General features: G+C 40.0%; 3 protein-coding genes across 3 annotated transcripts; 2 read left to right on the top strand and 1 right to left on the bottom strand.

The window, feature by feature from the left end:
* Positions 1–1,779: 1,779 nt before the first annotated feature.
* On the top strand, positions 1,780–9,224 carry eif4e1c (eukaryotic translation initiation factor 4E family member 1c). The gene is made up of 7 exons (XM_071914139.2): positions 1,780–1,833; positions 2,658–2,743; positions 5,386–5,481; positions 7,157–7,220; positions 7,475–7,588; positions 7,704–7,843; positions 8,013–9,224. The coding sequence occupies exons 1-7, from the start codon at positions 1,816–1,818 to the stop codon at positions 8,125–8,127; spliced, it is 633 nt and encodes a 210-aa protein (XP_071770240.1). The 5' UTR covers positions 1,780–1,815; the 3' UTR covers positions 8,128–9,224.
* Positions 8,830–15,434, bottom strand: LOC139923381 (transmembrane protein 150A). The gene is made up of 7 exons (XM_071914138.2): positions 15,097–15,434; positions 13,117–13,164; positions 12,965–13,027; positions 12,768–12,835; positions 12,555–12,685; positions 11,651–11,828; positions 8,830–10,777 (listed from the first exon to the last, which is right to left on the bottom strand). Exons 1-7 carry the CDS (start codon positions 15,159–15,161, stop codon positions 10,584–10,586), a joined length of 747 nt encoding a protein of 248 aa, XP_071770239.1. The 5' UTR covers positions 15,162–15,434; the 3' UTR covers positions 8,830–10,583.
* An 864-nt stretch (positions 15,435–16,298) lies between these two features.
* LOC139923398 (NFU1 iron-sulfur cluster scaffold homolog, mitochondrial) lies at positions 16,299–19,713 on the top strand. The gene is made up of 8 exons (XM_071914168.2): positions 16,299–16,381; positions 16,929–17,029; positions 17,166–17,301; positions 17,746–17,812; positions 17,911–18,022; positions 18,160–18,223; positions 18,568–18,742; positions 19,052–19,713. The coding sequence occupies exons 1-8, from the start codon at positions 16,317–16,319 to the stop codon at positions 19,118–19,120; spliced, it is 789 nt and encodes a 262-aa protein (XP_071770269.2). The 5' UTR covers positions 16,299–16,316; the 3' UTR covers positions 19,121–19,713.
* The last annotated feature ends 25 nt before the right edge of the window (positions 19,714–19,738 follow it).

Here is a 19,738-nt window from a genome sequence, read left to right on the forward strand (position 1 = left end):
TGGTACAATTAGTCTCCAGAACTGATAATATGACATGTTTTTCTCTCCAGTGACATTGATGATGTATTTAAAAGAAAATAAATAAAAAATTAAAAAAAACAAAAAAACATTGTCCCTTGCCAATAACTCGCCGAGATGACTAACTTAGCAGTTCCCAAGTGGTGTGCTGCTGTGGTGTGGACTCAAGTTTTTGGCCAAATGTAAAGAAAATGAACAACATCAAACAAAGTTAGTTCAGTTACATCCTTTAAGTTCAGCTAAATCTACATAAATTGGTAATTATTGCTTCAAATTGAACACAGTGTGGGCCTTTTCTCGATCACAACTGCTTGTAGGATCACATTAAGCTTAATTGAACTTTTACAAAGAATTAGTTATTTGGTGTGTGGTGGATAATTGTGTCTTGCTAAAGTGTGCCCCGGCACTATATTGACAACAATTCAAAAAGATAAATCTAATCATATGGGAGAAGGGTATATTTGGTCTATGATTTGAAACTGAGCAAAGATCACAAATTCTTAACGTCTTGCTTAACAATTTCAGTACAGTTTTCATTCACTGTTGTCATTTTAGAAATAATGTTCCAGTTCTGCTCTGGTGAAAAGCTATTCACAGAACTGTGGAGTTAAAAAGGAATTGCTGAGGAGATCACTTCCTCATTAAATGAGGCTGTACTTACCCGGAGGCAGTGTAGTCTAGAATAGTGAATTTAGGTTTTCAGATTTGATTGGACCACACTGGGAGTTGTGGTGCTTGTACCATATGAGCACAATCTGTGAAGAGCAGAGTTTGCAGTCAAGTCCTGGCAACATTGATGTTCCAGGGAGTGATTCACATAAACAAAACTGCCTAAGTCATAGTGAGGGTTCAGGAAAAATAGGAGCACAGCCAACATGATTTTCACAGCTACAGTACCTCAGAGGTGCTGAGAACACCAGGACATCTTCATGGCCTTTGTCAACCTGAAGCCCTTTGGCACTGTGAGCAGGGAGGTCTGTTGGAGCATCCTGGTGAACTTTGGCTACTCAGGTGAAAATGCAAACAAAATATTTGGAAAGAACAATTCCAGAGGTGTTTAAGCCATGATTGGCCAGAGCTGTAGCCTACTAGTTTGGGCATGTCCTCGTGATGCCAAAGGACCCAGTGTCATTTACAGTTCTGTATGGCCAATCACATCATGGCTCAAGGTTAGCAGCAGGGCGGAAATGCGTCCTGAAGCCTTCGTTAACAAAGTGTGCAATCAGACCAAAAACCTAACCCTAAAATGTCACCATTACCTGGTGACATTTGACCTAAGCCACCCTGGGAAGACCATGGGGTCCAAATGTACAAGGTGGCAGCCAAGTGGCCTTCAACCAGACATCCTGAGTCTAAACCCCCAGGTCAGTAAGCATCTGTCCTCTACAACTGTCATTGAGCAAGTCACTGAATCCCTACCAAACTCAGGGGTGCTGTATTTTGCTCTCTGGAAGGCGGAAAAGGGAAAAGACCATCCACATAGGCATCATTAATTATAGTAGTATTACAAGCCTAGAAACCTCGAGAGAAGTGGAGACTTCAATAGGTAAAGGTTTGTCATTAAGGTTAGCATGTGTGTGCATTGTTTGAGCCTTTTTACTAAAACCAAAAACATGTCAAGACAGTTTGGCTCAGAGTGTTTATGTCAAGTCAATTTACGTTCTATGACTATATCCCATGGATGTAGATGTATCGCAACCAGTATACGCGTTTGGACTGAAAAGGCTTCCGTAGGGTTGTGAGTGGTTGGTTTGTGACGCAGCAGCGCTGAACGGCCAGAGAATTTCAACTGTCAAGATGGCGACATCGGAGCCGGTAAGGGAGACAGGGATAGCTGGAAAATTCGACTAGCACATAAGGAGAGACTAAGAATTGACCACGTTTGATGATGTTGTAATACAATCTGGTGTAATTGGAATCGCGCCCACTATTTTTCGGCGAATTATTGTGTTGTAGTGTTATGATGGGTCAGTTCGCGTGGATTCTAACGTTAGCTAACGTTAGCATGCACAGCAATGTGATGGATAAGGGGGGTGGCATTGCCTGACTTTGTTGGCAGGGAGGGACTGACTGAACATCGTTCAGTCGTAGTCCATTCATTGATTCGTTTAAATCTACCTCGATATTAAAGTTATTATTTTAGATGACTCCGAAGACACCGTTAGTGCTTGTGAGCGTTCATATTGTGATGTTATGAATTAAATTCGTGACATCTGGACACGTGTGTCTCGCTGCTAGCTAGCACGTCTGCTAAAACTAATACTGGCTAACGTTAACTAGCTTAGCTGGTTAGTGTAGTTTAGATTTTCTCATTGGGTGGCTTTATCAACCTAACGCTAGCTATTTGGAGTAGTAGTTACGTTAGTGACTTTATCAATTGAAATTATGCTATAGGACTGAATAGCTTTGCTGACAAAGCTGCTTGTCTTAATAGGTATCGTTAGTTAGCTTGCTAACTTTGTAGTTTTTATGACAAAGACTATTGTCCATTCAGAAGTGAGAATGAATTAGGTATATAAATGAATAGCTTTCGTATTCAAAATAGATAATAGAATAGGATGGAATTTTCAATTAATATGTGTGATTATGAACTGATCATCTTAATTTATGTTTTTTTCCCTCTGCCTATTTCTTCTCAGAAAGCAGCTGATACTGAAGAACCCCAAACTGACAGCCCTGTGGTTGCGAGTCCTGAGCAATATATCAAACACCCCTTGCAAAACAAGTATGGATCAAACTGTGATGTTTGACAGCACATTGCATTCTTACATTGTTCTTTGAGGAAGTGTCCTCCATTTTATTAGGCACTAATGACAACATATTTCATCTTGATCTCATTTGGTGGAAGGTCCCCATTTTTACACCTGTTCTGTGGGCTATGTCTTCACTTCTGGCCACACATGAAGGTGGTTTACTGATTTTGGAATACTAGTATATTACTCACTGCTATGGAATTTCAACCTAGTTGCTTAGACTTTCTCCTTATAGTGTTTGGGTGGGAAGCACTGCTTGTTTTGGTACTGTTAGTCCTCTCAGTAGATAACATGGCAAAATTGTTTCTCTCCAATGACACCGAGGATGTGTGTTTAATGAAAAATGTCTTCTAACCTTGTGTTCTCTACAAGGTGCTGTTTATTGAACTGAAATGTGCTTTGTACATTAAAAAAATTTTCCAAATGTAAACATCAGCAACATCAAATTTATTATGTTGATCATAATTGAAACCTAAGTGAATCTGTTTAAAATGACACTTATTTCCTCAAAGCTGGACCTTGTCCTACATTTCTTGATATCACTACTAGGAGGATCATATTAAGCTTAATGGATCTTTCTCAAAGAATAGGTTACATGGTGTGTGCTGGATATTAGGTTTTGGCTGAAGTGTGCCTTGGCACAGAAAAAGGATGGCAACCGTTGGATCAACCTATACAGAAAACAATGCAAAAAAATAAGTGTGATCATGTAGAGAAGGCTATATTAGGTTCATGATTTGAAATAGGGAGGACAGAATAGCCGTTTTTGGCCTCCTACATATCAGTGTTGACGCAGTTGTCATTCACTGTTGTCTTTTTAGAAATGTTATCACAATTCTGTGCTGGCGACAACCTATTCAGTAGCACTGTAGAGTTGGTGGGGAAATGCTGAGTAGACCACGTAGTAAGTCACTTCTAGGCCATTCTGCTTGTTCAGCCCAGCCTCTGAGGTGAAGGTTGTCCCCAGCTACTGTTCCAGCCTGGGCAGCGTAATCCTAGCATTCTGGTGTTAGCCTCTCAGATGTGGTTTGACCATACTGGGGCCGGGTTAAAGTATAAAGACACTTCCACTTTAACACCCTTAATAGTGGATGTCTCGGATAGAAGGCTAGGTGTTGAAGCCTCTGTCTTGCTTTCTGGTTTATCTGCACTGTGATACACCGTAAGGAGGTCTTGGCCTGCCGAATTGGCAAGGTAGCTGTGTTGCAAAATGTTGTTTACGAATATGTTGTAGCATATCTTGTCACTGTTTTTGTCTCAGATCTCCTCCGCAGTAATTACCAATCCTCCGCCATAGACTTTATCTAGTCTGGAATGTTTGTTTACATGCCCTGTCTGTGTCCTCAGCTGGGTTCACCGGAGGAAATCACGGCTGTGTGCTGTCTAGTCTCCAGCGTTGTGTAATAATTGGTGTCACTAAGGCAGCAGCATGGTACTAGTACTTCTCTCTCTGTTCGTCTGTACTGCTTGGGTCTCCTCCTCTGATTTGGCTTTACTGAATATTACACGGGTCTTTATGACACGTGGGCGGGGTTAAGGGTTGGTTACTGTTGTAGGGAGGGGGGCACAGGGTTCAGCCGGTGCCCCTTCTCTGCCCTCATCCCTCCCCCACCAGGCATACCCTTCCTGGGAATAGATGAAAGAATAATGGCACCCGTCATAAACAATGGGTGCGTTTGTAGGGCGGATGATGGCCTGGTTTCTCTGTTCTTTTGCATTGATATGCATGCCATTCTGACTCGCTGTTGTGTTCTGCGGTGAAATGGGCTCTATATCTGTGTTCAGTTAATAGGAGTCTGGCTTAAGCTATTTTGTTGTTTTCATGTTATGAGATGCCAAGGCCTTCCATAGTTTCCTATTACGAAGATATGGACTTTTGATGGTTTTACTGAAGCTAAACACTGATGCTTACATGATCAGTAACATTGCTTATGTGTGTTTTTCTCAGTCAGGTCACTAACCATGTTTTTGTCACATAAAAGCTTGATGAGTTCCATCCTAAACATTGCCAGTAGGGTTGTGCTGATGTACGATGTCATCAGACATCGACAATGGGCTGTGTCAGTGCCGATGTGACTTTTTCAAGCGGCGATGTTGAGTTGTTTTTTGATTTTTGTTTGATTTTTCATCGATATTTAGAAGATAACATTTGCAAAGTATCCTTTATTAGACAGATGAAAATGGAGAGAGACAGAAAAGACTAGGAGAGAGAGGCGTTTGACAGGCTAATCACTGTCGTTAGGCATACAGCAATGACTAATTACTAAATAGCTAGCCAACTAACAGGGCTACCTGTGGTGCAGTTTGCTCATTACTTGTGGCTCATTGCAGAAAGAGGTGTGCCAGCGATTGGCAGCCTTGCAGGAGACCGCTGCCTGGCAGACCTCACTAAGGGAACAAACGTCCCTCGGGCTCCCTGCCCCGATGCCATCAAGAGATGTTTGATTGGGCGATGTGTAGGCTAAATGCTGGGCATCAGAACAACCGTAATTGCCAGTTTTGTTGATGAAACCCTTTCTCATTGTACTTAATTGTACTTAAAAGTTTTTTTTCCACAGTCCTATGAATATTAAGTGAGTGTTGTGAAAGTGATTGTTGTGTTTTCTTCTCTTAGATGGGCCCTGTGGTATTTCAAAAACGACAAGAGCAAAAGCTGGACAGAGAACTTGCGTCTCATCTCTAAGTTTGACACAGTGGAAGACTTCTGGGCGTAAGTATTCTCCACTAACCCTGCAATGTAACCATGATTTTAGAAGAAGAATGGACTTTCTTTATATACAGTATATCTTCATATGTTTTGTCTTTCACTCTGACTGAAAAGCACACAAGTAAAGACAAAGCAACACAATATAACATCTTGGTACGAGTCAGATCTTACTTTGATAACTGTCCCTTGTGGTGCTGCAAAGTGTCCCGTACAGGTGTAGTAGTGTGGTTCCTTCTCCCACAAACATTAGAGAAAAGCCTTTGTACACGCAATGTTTAAGTTTTGTATCCAGGTATCTCTGGAAAAACTCCCACACACTGATTAAACCTGCAAATTAGAATACGGTTGAATTCATGTTGAATCCATACAGAATTTCGGTCGTCTTGCTATCATTGGGCATGCCTGATGGTCAGACTGCCAGAGCATTGTTTTCTGTTAGTAAAATGTGTTTTAGCTGCAAGTCAAGACAGTGGGGCTCATTCATAAAACTTCCTGGCAGGTTTAGCGTGACGTTAGGGGCAGATACCGTCACAGTAGGGTGTTTTCTCATTCATAAACATGAAATACAGGGACGTTATTAGCGTTACCGTTTTCCTCGTACATTCACCCCTTTTGTTCATTTACATATTGTGAAAGCGATTCATAAAAGTGCACCGTGCCGCAAAAAATACCACCGGCTCTAGTCAGATGGTATATTGTAGAAATTAATGTTAACTAATGAAAACAAATGTTAATTATTCAAAAAAATCAATAAAGTTACATTGTGTCCCAGGGCATTAATTATCATTGGAAACAGGAAAATGTTTTAATAAATATGACACACTGGCTTTGCAATTATTAATTACTGCTCTGATTGCGGTTTGTAAAAGTCAGTTTCCATCTGATTTGATTCAGCTAAAGTATTAAACAAAGAGAACGGTGCACACTGCTGCCTTATATTTATTTATCTTAATGTTTCGATAGGTCTTCATCAGGTCACAACCACAACCTATGGTCGATTTATAATTTCAGCAAGTGACATCATAAACATTCAGTTTATCATGGCCAACAATACAGCAGTAGGAGTGCATGAGGAGGAGGGTGACGTGTCTATGCTGCCTATTGCACTGACACACAGGTGTGGACAAGCTGTTGAATATGTAAAGCTTGATCAACAGGTTTTCTTTTGATTGGCTGTCTCCCGGCCTACAGCCGAGGATAACACAGCGGCAATGTGGCTCCATCACAGTATTCACAGCTGTGGTAAAACGCAGAGTTTTATGAATGAGCTCCACTGCGCGGAACGTTAACACTGAAGTGTAAACCATAGTAGAAGCTTGTTCACTTATACAGATCGCTGTCGGCCTTTCACCAGAAAGTCATGTTCCAGACAACTCTAGATGGTCTGTGTGCTCCATCAGCTGTTTTATGTTTTAGTAGTTGCACAGCACTAAAAATTGTCCCATGACAACAGTTACAGTAGCATTGCTTTTTGTCTTTGTCAAATAAACATCCAATGCTATTTTTTGGCTCAAAAAATCTAAATAATTCCATGTTTGTAATATGTCACTTTTTAGATTATAGGCTTAGATTTCCTCACTGTGGCCTTGCTTTAAAATCAGAACCATGGCAGATGGGGCTGGTATTGGCACTGAAGTCCAAATTTTGGTATTGATACAATTATCCTTTTTTCTTACAGATTATACAACCACATACAGCAACCAAGCAAGCTTGGCTTTGGCTGCGATTATTGCTTATTTAAGGTAAGGCCTTTCACAAATGTAATCTGATTATTTTATTATGTAGAGAATATTGTTTTGCTGTTGTTCACAATTTGTATATTTTTAGCATGTTAAACTGAGAAATTTGAGCAGCAGAGATGAACATGGTTATGATATAATTTTAAGAAAGTATGACCACAACACGCAATTTAGGGAAGCCCTCCTGAGTCTGTAGCTGTTCTTTGCAGAAACTAGCATCAGCAACAGTAATTCAAGTCTTTGTTCACGTTTGGCAGGATGGGATCAAGCCGATGTGGGAAGACGACAGGAACAAGCTGGGAGGTCGATGGCTGATGACCCTCAGCAAACAGCAGAGACACAACGACCTTGACCGCTACTGGATGGAGACGGTAAGGCTACGCTCGGCAGCAGCTGGCCGACTCTCCTAACGAACCGACATCGTCACACGCACCCGTTCTGATGGCCATGAATCTCATAGTATGTTGTGGTTTGTGTATTTCGCAGCTGTTGTGTTTAGTCGGCGAGTCGTTTGATGAGGCCAGTGAAGACGTGTGCGGCGCTGTGGTCAACGTCAGACCTAAAGGTGACAAAATAGCCATCTGGACCAGCAACTGCCAAAACAGGGAAGCCATCATGACGATAGGGTAAGCTGTACCGCACTCTCAAAGACATGATCAGTCAGTGAGTAATGCAGCGTGTACAAGTGATGGAATTATAAGTTGACTTGCCTCCTCCAGTTGGCCACTAGATGGTGACACACATTCACGTCCGTGTCTCAGGTCCATGTCTCACGTCCATGTCTCCTCTCCACAGGCAACAGTATAAAGAGCGTCTGAGCCTCCCCATCAAAGCCATGATTGGCTACCAGTCACACGACGACACGTCCAGCAAGAGCGGATCCACCACCAAGAACATGTACTCCGTTTGAAGAAATCCCCCATTTCAACTTGCCGTAGATTTAAACAATTACCAACCCGCATCATCACATTAATACTTTTTTGAGTTGTCAACTACTGTAGTGTCCTTCCTTTTTATTGAAAAGAGAATTGTTCATAGTGTATACAGGTGGAGCTTACCCCGACCTGAGAAATCAACTGACCACGGAGTGTCTTTAGGTACAAATGGGGAGGAGGAGAGGAAAGGAGACGAGCATTTAGTTGAAGCTGTTGGACGTGAGCCAGAGAACACGAATAAGTTACTTTTAGAATTGAAGAGTTCTGTGATTAATACCAGTGACTGCCCCTAGCTTAGCTGAGGAGGAGCTTTTTCATTACTTAAGGCTTGGAGTTGCAAAAAAAAAAACTTTTCTTAACTATAAGACCTTGCGTTTTTCTCACGCAAAGTCCTCACTCCTTATGAAAAGTGTTTCTCACCTCACAGGATAAGATAGTAGGCAACTTTATTCATTCACAGAGCAAATTTTAAGGGCAATTTTAGCTTGATTTATCCGGAGGTGTTGAGCATTAGTTGGGCTTGCAAATGCGCCTGCTTGAAGATTCTACAGTATCTTAAAGGTTTGTAAAAGATTAGCTGTGGTCACACGCCAAAGTGTGGGATTTTGAAAAAATGGCCACTTATTGTTTCAGCCATGCTGGAATTGTGGAATATTGCTTGTAGTACTATTTTGAACTTTTTGTTTTTCTTCTTCCCCTTACATATATTTATAATGTATGCATTGCAGTTGAACTACTTAGTTGGAAAACACCCATGAAACTCATGTTTCTTCAAATTTTGTTTCTTTTTTCCTTTTGTTATTGAGGAGGTTAACAATGTGGACTACTGCTTAATATAGAACATTTTTTACAGTGTATCATACAGTAAAGATGCTTGGACAGAATTAGGTGTGCTTTTCACTGTTTTCTTCCTAACAAAACTGTAGATATGTCGCACTACTCTCTGGGTTGATGCGAAGGAGAGATGATATTCATTGTGAAATGATTTTGCTCATAATGTATCTTTATTATCTGTAATTCCAGGATGTATATTACCTTCTTTCAAGTAAAGGTTAAGTGCTTTGCATTAAAACCAGAACCATGTGGTTTCCTTTCCTCAGGATTCTCTATGTTGGAATCTTAACACGGCATGAGAAGTTGTCTCATGCAATAAGCTGAAGTGCAGCACGGAATGTAGGAAAAATTGTGGGAACAAGTTGCTTTTACTAAAAATCAGCACTTGCAGAACAATCACTTATGAATTATTCAGAGTCATCAGTCTAACACCATTAGCAGTAAGAAGTACCACTGAATATCTCCAGTTAAAATTGCGTCCTCTGACATGCCATTCAAATCTAAATCACTAGACCACACCTAAAATCCTTGTAGTGGAAAGGATTTAGACAACACCCACTGTACTAGGTACCTTGAACCTGTTCTGTAACTTGGCTTGTTTTAGTGTGTGTTGATGTGTGGATACCTCTGACCATCACGCTTTCATGAACGTCATTTACAGCGTTAATCATCCACTCAAACAGGATCTCATGACGCAGTGGGGATGTACATCTGAATGTGATTGCACAACAGCCACCAAGCTTAATGAAAACAGGACTGCTCACAGCATACAGCGGTCTTGAGTATTTTATTATTAAATCAACAAAGCTATATTTAAGTGCTGAGATGTTAAGGAACCTTAAGGTCAACATTGAGCTAACATTTAATCAATGAGATTATCTATCATTTGGCCTTCATTTCCACCATTTGAGGAGTCCTTGACTGATATTCATTGTTGATTATGGTAACATTCGATAAAAATCATTGCACAAAAAACCTGAGCATCATATAAATAATGAAAAAGGTGTGTGATAGAAAAAATAGTTCAAAGGCTCAAATGAGTACCATGTTACATTTGTTCTGTTGGCAGAGCATCAAAATGGTTATTTGTATGGCATGGCTGTCATACTTTGTTCATGTACCGTCTCCCCAGAAGTTGTATTTATACTTAGTGTGACGTGCCAACAGTGACTCATAATTTCTGATGTAATAACTGTGTGAAAATATCTGGTCTGAGATACAAAAACAAAATATGGCTTTAGCAAGCTAGTCTGTTTTGTTCAATAAATTATGTCAAGCACAGTATGAACTCCCTCAATAAATTAGACCTCAGTGAGTGTTTTTACCTTCATATAGGAACAAAATCACCAGTAGTGCTTAAAGTCAGAAACTGCGCAGTAAAGAAAATCTACATAGAGGTATTGACATATCAGGACGGTAGAATGAAGCATGAGGTGATGAATAATCCATCAATAGATATGAACGATCCAGGCCCTGTAGAGAGTGCTGAAATACAGTAATATTGTTCCAGCCACGGTCCAGCCATTTACTTTCCAGATGCCTTGTTAAGTCCATCCGCTCTACTCGTGTCCTTTCTCTGGACCCTGGCAGCCTCATATCAGGACATCGTCAGCATCAAAGGCTTCTCTTCCTCTGGCTTGCCCAACAGGTTTGAAAGCATGGAGGAGGAGAAGAAACAAAACTCCACAGCGTAGCTGAGCTCAAACAGCTCCAGGTTGACGCTGAGCATCCACTCAAACACGGCAGACAGGTGAATGTACCAGTATTCCTCCTGGGCAAACAGAATAGTGTCTGAGGGATTTCAGCGTTAAGGAGGGATGTAACAGTTAGCGGCAGTGCAGTGTTTCATAAATAAACTGGAGCGTGATTGTTTGTAAAAGCCTTTGACTGTAAATTATCTCCTAATGAACTGAATATTGATCACATCAATACCTTTTATATCCTTGATGTAATAGTCTAAATGCCTTTATGTTTCTATCTTTACAAAATGGCAATGTAATCTATGGAGTCTCTAGTGTTCCATTCTAATTATTATAGACTAGTTCAGGGGTTAATTATTATTGATTAATTAATAGATTAAAAAAAATTATAAAGTGATTGATTAAATTCACATTTAAATGACACAATTAATAAAACTGTTAAACAACTAGTAAAATGTTCATTAAATGTGTCAATTTAATTTTTCTGTCTCAAAGCAACAAAATAAGGCATTTCAATTTTCCTTTTTGTTATTCCATGTACTAATGCATTTTCCTATTCATTTTCCATCTCCACCCTGTCTGTTTTGCAATTGTCTTACTGTAGTAGGAAGCACGAGCCACATGGTGCCAGGTCTTACCATCCTACAGTATATGCTGTGTTAATATATACATATATGGATATTCTAAATATTTTGACTAGTGCCACATCAAAGCTGCTCCCAGATGTGAATGTGTGAAACTTTGTAAATGTGAAGCCGGGTGTTACTTGAAAACAGCGTGTGAGCTCAGTCGATTTCCCCTTGGCCATCTTGGCCAGTCCCACTTTGTAAACAGTGCAGCAGACTGGATCAGAGTACGGCGCAAAAGGCCTGTAGGAGAGGCAGCAGTTGGAGAGTGAGAGTCAGACACACTGACAAACAGACAGACAGACAGACAGTCTAGCCCAGAGGCTTAGGAAGGATACAGCAGATGGTGACAATGATCTGGAGTACAGTGGAGATTATGCGTATTGGGTAGAGAAACTTCTCAAATCCTGTCAGCACACACCTCCCAGTCAGCGCAGTGAGCAGCACAGTGTAGAAACAGATGCACAGGAAACTAATGGCAGCTCCGAGGTAGTGCAGGAGTGACAGGTAGTGAGGCTGTGGAGGACAGTCAGTACATTCAACAGAGTCAGCAGACAGTCAGTTGTTATCAGGACAACTTATAATAAAGGTTATTATGCATGTGTAGGCATGGAGGTATGGATTTCTGCAAGTCATGGCTACAGTATACAGCCTTGGTGACTAGTATAAGTCTTACAATAAATCTTACAATATGTGCCTAAACAAGTGTTATATAGGCCGATGCAGACTGATAGTAATTCTTATAATAATTTTGTTATTTATACTGTACATACTAAATATCTTTTATTAGGTGGTGCGCAATATTCTAATGTGGTTTCTATCATGCAGATAGAAGCTGTTCAACTCGTATGTAATAATAACACAAGAACATCACCCAGAATTGTGAAGTGTTGATGTGGATATTTGGATTGTTAATACTGTCATTACAACATTATTACTCAAATAAAAAAGGTACAGTTTAATCTAAACCAAACTGTATTATGTTTCAAAGTGTGGAAGAGGTGTACGAGGCTTTGTTAACTTTGGTCAACTGCACAGATGACAAAACAAATAGTTTCCCACCTTTGTTTGCTCTTTAGACACACAGCTGCAAATTGAAGCTGTTCCGCTTTATTGCTTATCGTCCGGCACGCAACATTATATTCTGAAGTCTTTTCCTGTTGGAGCTTAATGTTTTGTGGGATGAATTTCTCTCACTGAAGTATAAATCTTATTCAAACATATTCAGCAGGAAGTACTCACATTGCAGTTTCCAGCTGCGAAGGCCCCGATGGCTGCCACCTCACCAAAGACCAACGCAAACTTGCTCAGCATGGACTGAGCAGCATTTCTCTCCAGGATGTGAGCATGGTGGAAAATGGAGAACACTAGAACTAAGGAGGAGAACCAGAGTTGGTATCAGGCGTATCACTCATATCGTGCAGCAAGTGTTAGGCCTTCAGTAGGGAAACTCACACAGAAAGGAGCCAGCGCTGATCGTGGCGGTGAAAAGGGAATTCTCTGGTGAGCTGGTTCCACTTGAGCTGAGTTTGAACAAATAATATGTTCAGTTAATTATGGCAATGCCACAGAATTATATTCCAATGGGAAGGACGAGTGAAAGTGAAATAAAGCAAACTGTGCTCAGGTGTGTGCTTAGACATTGTAGTTACCTTATGGTGGGGACGTTGCAGCATCCGGTGGATTCATTCCTTCTGCAGAAGTTGTCGCCCTCCCTGAAAACAGATTGATAAAGTTTTAGAGAATGGCTGAGAGAATCCATCACAATTCAACTGTTCATGGTCAACTAACAGACACAACTCACCAGTTGCTGAGGGAGCACACATGTTCGAAGTAGAACGCAAGGCCATATCTGGAAATATACAACAGAAGAAACCATAATGCCAACATTTTTGTTATGTGGGTCCAATGTCATTCTTGACTTATTCACTTAATGTTCTGACCATTGTTTGGCATCTTTTTGCATTATTGATATGTTCTGTCTACAGCCTACAGCCAAGTTCAATCTCAGGCATTAACAGCACATTCCTATTGAATGAATTGATTGCGGACTGATATGTGGATTTTGGGGTGATACATGTACATTGTCAAATACACTATGACACCTATGGCAGTAATGAACCAACACAAAATGGTTATCAAATACGCCGGTCATGGAAAAAAGCATGCAATTACAATCTGAAGTATAAACTTCTGCCAAGGCAAAAATAACACTGGACCCGTTCATTATCAGCCAATATACAAAAAGAAACACTCAAGATATTCAGTGAAACACTTAATGGAAGTGGTTGACAAGGTAAGAGCACACCAAGGGGAGTTATGGGAAAATGAGCAGCTAACCGTGACACTCCTACATAGACCAAGGCCTCATTTTATACGCAATCCACTGCTGTCACCAGGGAAATATTCAACAGTCATCCAACGAGTCATGATGGTTTGTTCACTGAGTAATCACTAACAGTTTAAGCTTTATGTAACGTGGAAAATAGATGCCTTTGCAGGCATGGATGACGCAGCTGGAGAAACAAGTTGTTGTATTGTCTCTTGCTATTTCTTGATAGTCTTGTCTGCATACTGCACACTCTGTGACTGATAGAACTAGCTTGATCACATATTTCAAGGCGCGTACCTCTGGAGACACACCAAAAATGATTCATGAATCATTTTCTGTCTCCAAATTTTGACTTTACCTTTCTTTTATCTTTTTAGAAAAAAGACCTCACAGCATGTTTAAACAATATAGTGAGCAATTTCAGTTTTGCATAAATTAAGCTTGAGCATGTAATTGCTACTGCTGCTATGATCGTCACATTTTGGACTACAGATATACTTTGCACAGATATATCTATATATCTGCACCTAAAATAAAGATAAAACACAAAATTAAGATTAAATTCATTAAATTCATATTTCATAAATTGACGGCAATGACATGAATGGCCCAAATGTGACGTCCACTATATGCAGCCCTGCTAAATCAGTGGTTTTCAAGAACCGGACTTCCCTGGAATCCAGAGTTAAGAAAAGGGGAAACATGAGATCACTTCTGCTAAAAAAGGAGGATACCGTCTCATCACTCTTTGCTCAAAGACAAGAAGGTCCCAGCAAAAAAATCAACAAGGGTTAATTTTCACAAATATCTGGATGATAATTCTGATGACACTTTCAGTATCCCCATTGGAATCTCACTGCCTTTAGCCAGTAATACACCGTGTCAAATACAAAAGCCACTCCTTTCTCCAGTCTTCCTTCAGATGTCTTGGCAATCATGGAGCAGTTCAAATGGGTCATTGATGATAGCGCCTGCACTAGATAATCACACAACAAGAGTCACATTATCATGAAACTAAGCTCTTACAACTTCATGTGCAGGCTTCAAGCTTAAGCTTCAATGTTTGAATCATACTGATGAACAGTTTACTGGCTCATTAAAGTCATTCAGGAAGCCCCAACTAATGGAAACTTGGCATTTGTGAGAGTTCCGTTGTTGTTGTACATGGGGAATGTAAATTTCCACCCTGTCTTTAATTTAATGTGCTGATAGATTGTTCTGTTCTCTCTGATAAATAAAGCTCTACTTGTAAACATCACTGAATGCTGTTCTAATAGTTTCAACTGGGCTTGAAGAATAGGTTTCCGCAAACCACAGTGAATGGTAGACAAGAGAAAACAGCATTATGAAAAGAATAGATTGAGTGGAGAATGAAATATGGCATCTGTGAAGGGCAACTTTGCATCATCCCTTGGTAAAAGATGAAAAGGTGTGAATTCCTGGTAAACTTACACAGTCCAGGTTCCAACGAGGGACAGCAGGGCGAGCGAGATAGGGAGGAGAATCCAGAGGACCATGTCTTGGTGGTGAGGAGCAGCAGCAGCAAAATTAAAGCAGGGATGCCTTTGACTCCTGGAAAGTGTTTTTAAAGCTGTCACCGGAAGACTTCTTCAGGAGCTTTTGGATTCCTCAACTGCAGTCAAACTCACACCTGCGTGGATCTTCAGCATCAGAGCAGGAACACAACACAAAATGTCCTGCTCCTATATGAGGTAATTGTAATTCAGGCTCTTCAAGCAGATCCTTGTACAGTTACAGTCAGTTATAAGTCCTCCACCACCCAGAATACATTCCTGCTTTTATGGGAGAGTCCCTCTCTTTCTTTCTTTCTCTCTCTCCCTCTCTCTCTTTGCCACTCCTTTAGAGCACCACCTTGTCCTGTCAGAACACATGTGAGGAAACATGGGGTTGGCCTTCCTGACGCTGCCTCACTGTTTGTTTTATGCCTTTGTTTTATGACTTTAAGCTCCATCTTAAGCCAGTGCAGCGTTGCACCACTAAGCGACTCTGGCTTTGAAATGAGAATCATTTCATCGGCCAGCTGAAAATTTGGATGTAGGCACAGTTACTTTGATTTTGGGAGAAAGAAGTAGGAGAGGTTTTAATTTGATACCACAGTTTCAATAATAGCTCAAAGGAAAACATAGCAGTTCTGTAGGACTGGTAGGACTGGTGTGTATTAATGATGCTTTGAATATTTTTCATGCCTGTATATCTTCCTGTATGTTGATGCATATTTTGAGTAAACCAATTAACCTGGAGAGATGGTCTGATGCCCTTAGGTTTATTGTAATAATATAAAAATAATAATAATAATGATAATAATAATAATAGATTAAAATTTGAAAAAGTTGTTGTATTGTCACAGCAGCACATCCACATTATGACTAGACTCTATTAATTACATTTTCATCTAAATACTGGACCTTCTCTATTTATGATGCTTTTTTAATTTCATTGTTAATCAAAGTTGCCTCTGCTTAAAAGTGAAACATTAGCTGCTGGTATTATTATACATTCAACTTTCTTCCAATCAAAATGTTCTGTTTTGTTTTTTCTCTCGAAAATAAATGACTTGCAAACTAAAAGTATTTGCCATCACATCAAATGAAACCCCTGAACAGGATTATGTGACTCTACCACATGAGGTCCTCATTTTCAAAACAAACAAAATGGCGGCGCGCATGAGATGGGGTCTTCAGCAGTTGCTCCGGTCAACAAATACCTCTCACTTTAGGTTTGAATTTCAGCAGCTGTAACATGGCTCCACATTTTAATTAAATACTAGTTTGTACCGCTAATATAACGAGTTTTTAAAAGTTTGTGTAAGGTGTAAAATGAGCCAAGGTTACAAACAGACGTGAGGTTGAGCTAATACTAGCTAGCAAACTGCGACACAAGGCGACGCTTTGCCACTCCTTAATCCGTAGACATCAAACAGCTAGCTAAACTATATCCCGTTACCTATCGTGTTTGATTTCAGTTTTATCTGTCTTCCTCGATACCAAGCATTTAGCCGTTAACGTTAGCTAGGATTGTGATCCTCATCTGCAGTTCCGTGAATACATTAGCTGCTGGTTTCCGGGCTTGTTCAAATAAAAAAACTGAGTTAACAACTAACGTCAAACTAAACATTTGCTGACGCTAAACAAACTCATGTGTCACACTAATCCATCCACACAATGGCATTTGAATGTAGCTCAGTCTATAGCTAAAGAGTTATTTAAATTGAAGATATGTCCTGAGTACTGACAGATATTGTTTTATCCCCTTTACATTATAAGGTTTCCAGTCAAGTCCAGAAGCCCATACCACACACAGTGCGCTGGCCAGAGCTTCAGAAAAGTTCAGCTGCTGCCCGTGACAGGAGCCACACACTTCTCCAGTGAGACAGCTTCAGACTTCTTAATACATTCACTCACCCTCTGTCACCTCCATTCAGAAAGTGTCTGTGTGATATTGTCATGATTGTATACAAAATAAAATTGATTAAAGTTTATTTTAAAAACGATGTCTTTCAGTGCGACACCTGTCCATCCAGACTCAAGATACTCCAAACCCTAGGAGCTTGAAGTTCCTCCCTGGTAAACCTGTCCTAGGAAGTGGGACCCTGGACTTTCCCTCTCCGAGCTCGGCCGACTGTTCATCCTTAGCCAGGTTCTGTGCCATGTTTACAAACAACACTGTGCACACTCAATTTTTTGTTGTTTTCATTTTCATTACACTATTCACAATGTTGACCAGTGTTAAAAAGTGTCTTGAGTTTGTGCAAGAGATGAGGTTGCTTAGTTGAAGCGTGCGTAGTTGTGATGATTGTGTTGTGTCCTTTCTAAATGACAGTATGTAATACTCTAGCATATCTGTGAATGAAAATAACAGATTGTGCAGGAATGCACTGTGTAGATCTGTTGTTTCTTTTTCAAAACATTCAAATCATCAAAAAAGCAGTAGAGCCACCAGCGACACTCTTGATAAAAGCCAGCACAAGTTGTTGTTGTTATTAGTAAAATGAGCACAGACTTCATGCTGGCATGGTATGTTTTTGATGTTGTTGAACAACGTGTTAACAGTTGATAACATGTGATAACATATTTCCCTCAGGGGCCTCTTTGAAATCGAAGGAGTAAAAAGTGTTTTCTTCGGCCCTGACTTCATAACAGTCACTAAGGTAACTGTTACATGTGCTGCTACAACATGTCTCTATGATAATGTTCCTACCCAACATTTCTGTCTAGATAACCAGGTTGATCTTTGGTTTCCTCTTAGACGGACGATGATGTGGAATGGACGGACATTAAGCGCCATGCTTTGGAAGCCATTGCTAAGTTCTTTGAGAGTGGAGACCCCATAACAACGGGGGTGGCACACCATGAGAGCAGTGAGTACAACACACGCCCTCCAAGCTCTTCTGACTTATATATCTTATTTGCTTTATGAACATGGAGTGTTTAATGACCATACTTGACTGTATTGTGTTCATAAATGTCTCCATACTGTACATCATCCTTATTGTAGGTCATTCTGAAGATGATGATGAGGTTGTATCGATGATAAAGGAGCTTCTGGACACAAGAATCAGGTACAGAACTACTTGTTGTCAGTAGTAACAGTGCAGCCTGAGACTGCTGTAGTTATCACTGTTTTGCAATTAGATAGCTAACTGTTTGCATGGCATTCAGTAGAAATATAATTATGTATGATAGTGATTATCTGATGTGAAGTATAATGGTAATTTACTTATTTGGAATGATACTGCAGTGGGTGACCAAATATTTCCTTTTACATCAGAGCAGTTGTTTTGGTTACCATTTGTTTACCATACACTCATAGAAATAATGTTCACAGTGATAGCACTCTGTCTCTCTCTGTACTTTGTGCTCCCTCCCTCTCTAATACATTCTGTCGCTCTCTTTCTCTTCCAAGACCCACAGTGCAGGAGGATGGAGGCGACGTCATCTTCAAGGGTTTTGAAGACGGCACAGTCAAGCTGAAGCTGGTGGGTTCCTGCACGGGATGTCCCAGCTCTACGGTCACCCTGAGGAACGGCATTCAGAACATGCTGCAGTTTTATATCCCAGAGGTTGACGATGTGGAACAGGTGATTAACAAGATCTACTGTACTCTACATGAACGTAAACACTGCAACACTGTATGTCAATGCCAATATCTTATTGAAGATAAAAAATAATTTATACCCATGAAGTCATGGGATTAGAGTGGAAGTAAATTGAGATAATCCTGTTTTGCTGCTATCTCTATTTTTTATTCTGTAACATTAGTTGATTCTTTTGCAGCTACTCAGTAGAGTGTTTTATCATTAAAGCATGATAAAAAAAAATACATCATTACAACTCTCTGTATCTGCATTTGACATATTTATCCCATGAATGTGTGTCTTTTTGTCCAGGTGGAAGATGAAGTGGATGAAATCAATGCAAAGGTATTCTCAGAACTGGAGCGCAAATTGCAAGACTAAAACTTCCTTCACTGTAGACAAACACGGCTGTGCACTAGTAGTACCATACTGCAACCATAAGATTGAAGAGAATATTATTTCCCGCTTGTATCTATGCACTCTATATACTGTTAGTGTTCAAGTTGCATTTAATTTATGTACATACTGTATGCACCTGTTACCACTTAATGTGTGAATACTGTCATTTTTCCAACTGCAAGACAACATATTCTGCTCTAATGACTGTAAATGTTGTATTTTTTTTTTTTTTAATAATGATATTATACTTTTTGAAAGAGTATTTTCATGATGGGAATATTTTGAGAGTTTTTGAAGTTGATTGTGGTCTGCGTCTAATGCTAGGTGCAGAATTATCAGTTTGTTTTCAGATATGGTATTCCAGTTGATATCTGCTGCCCTATATATGAAACAATATTGAACAGTTTGCTCTGTTAATGTATCATCTTTCAAATATGTTATTGAGCCTGTATTCGTCAAATGTAAGTAGATGTAGAGTACAACACAAAAGATCTGTAGGCAATATCTATGCTGGCTGTGTGCTCTACAGCTGTTCTTACAGATTTATTGTATCACATTAAACATAAATTCACCAATTGAAAGCAAGTGTAAAGAACTTTT

The sequence above is a fragment of the Centroberyx gerrardi genome, chromosome 15 (genome assembly GCF_048128805.1).
Source record: "Centroberyx gerrardi isolate f3 chromosome 15, fCenGer3.hap1.cur.20231027, whole genome shotgun sequence".
Classification (NCBI taxonomy): Eukaryota; Metazoa; Chordata; class Actinopteri; order Beryciformes; family Berycidae; genus Centroberyx; species Centroberyx gerrardi.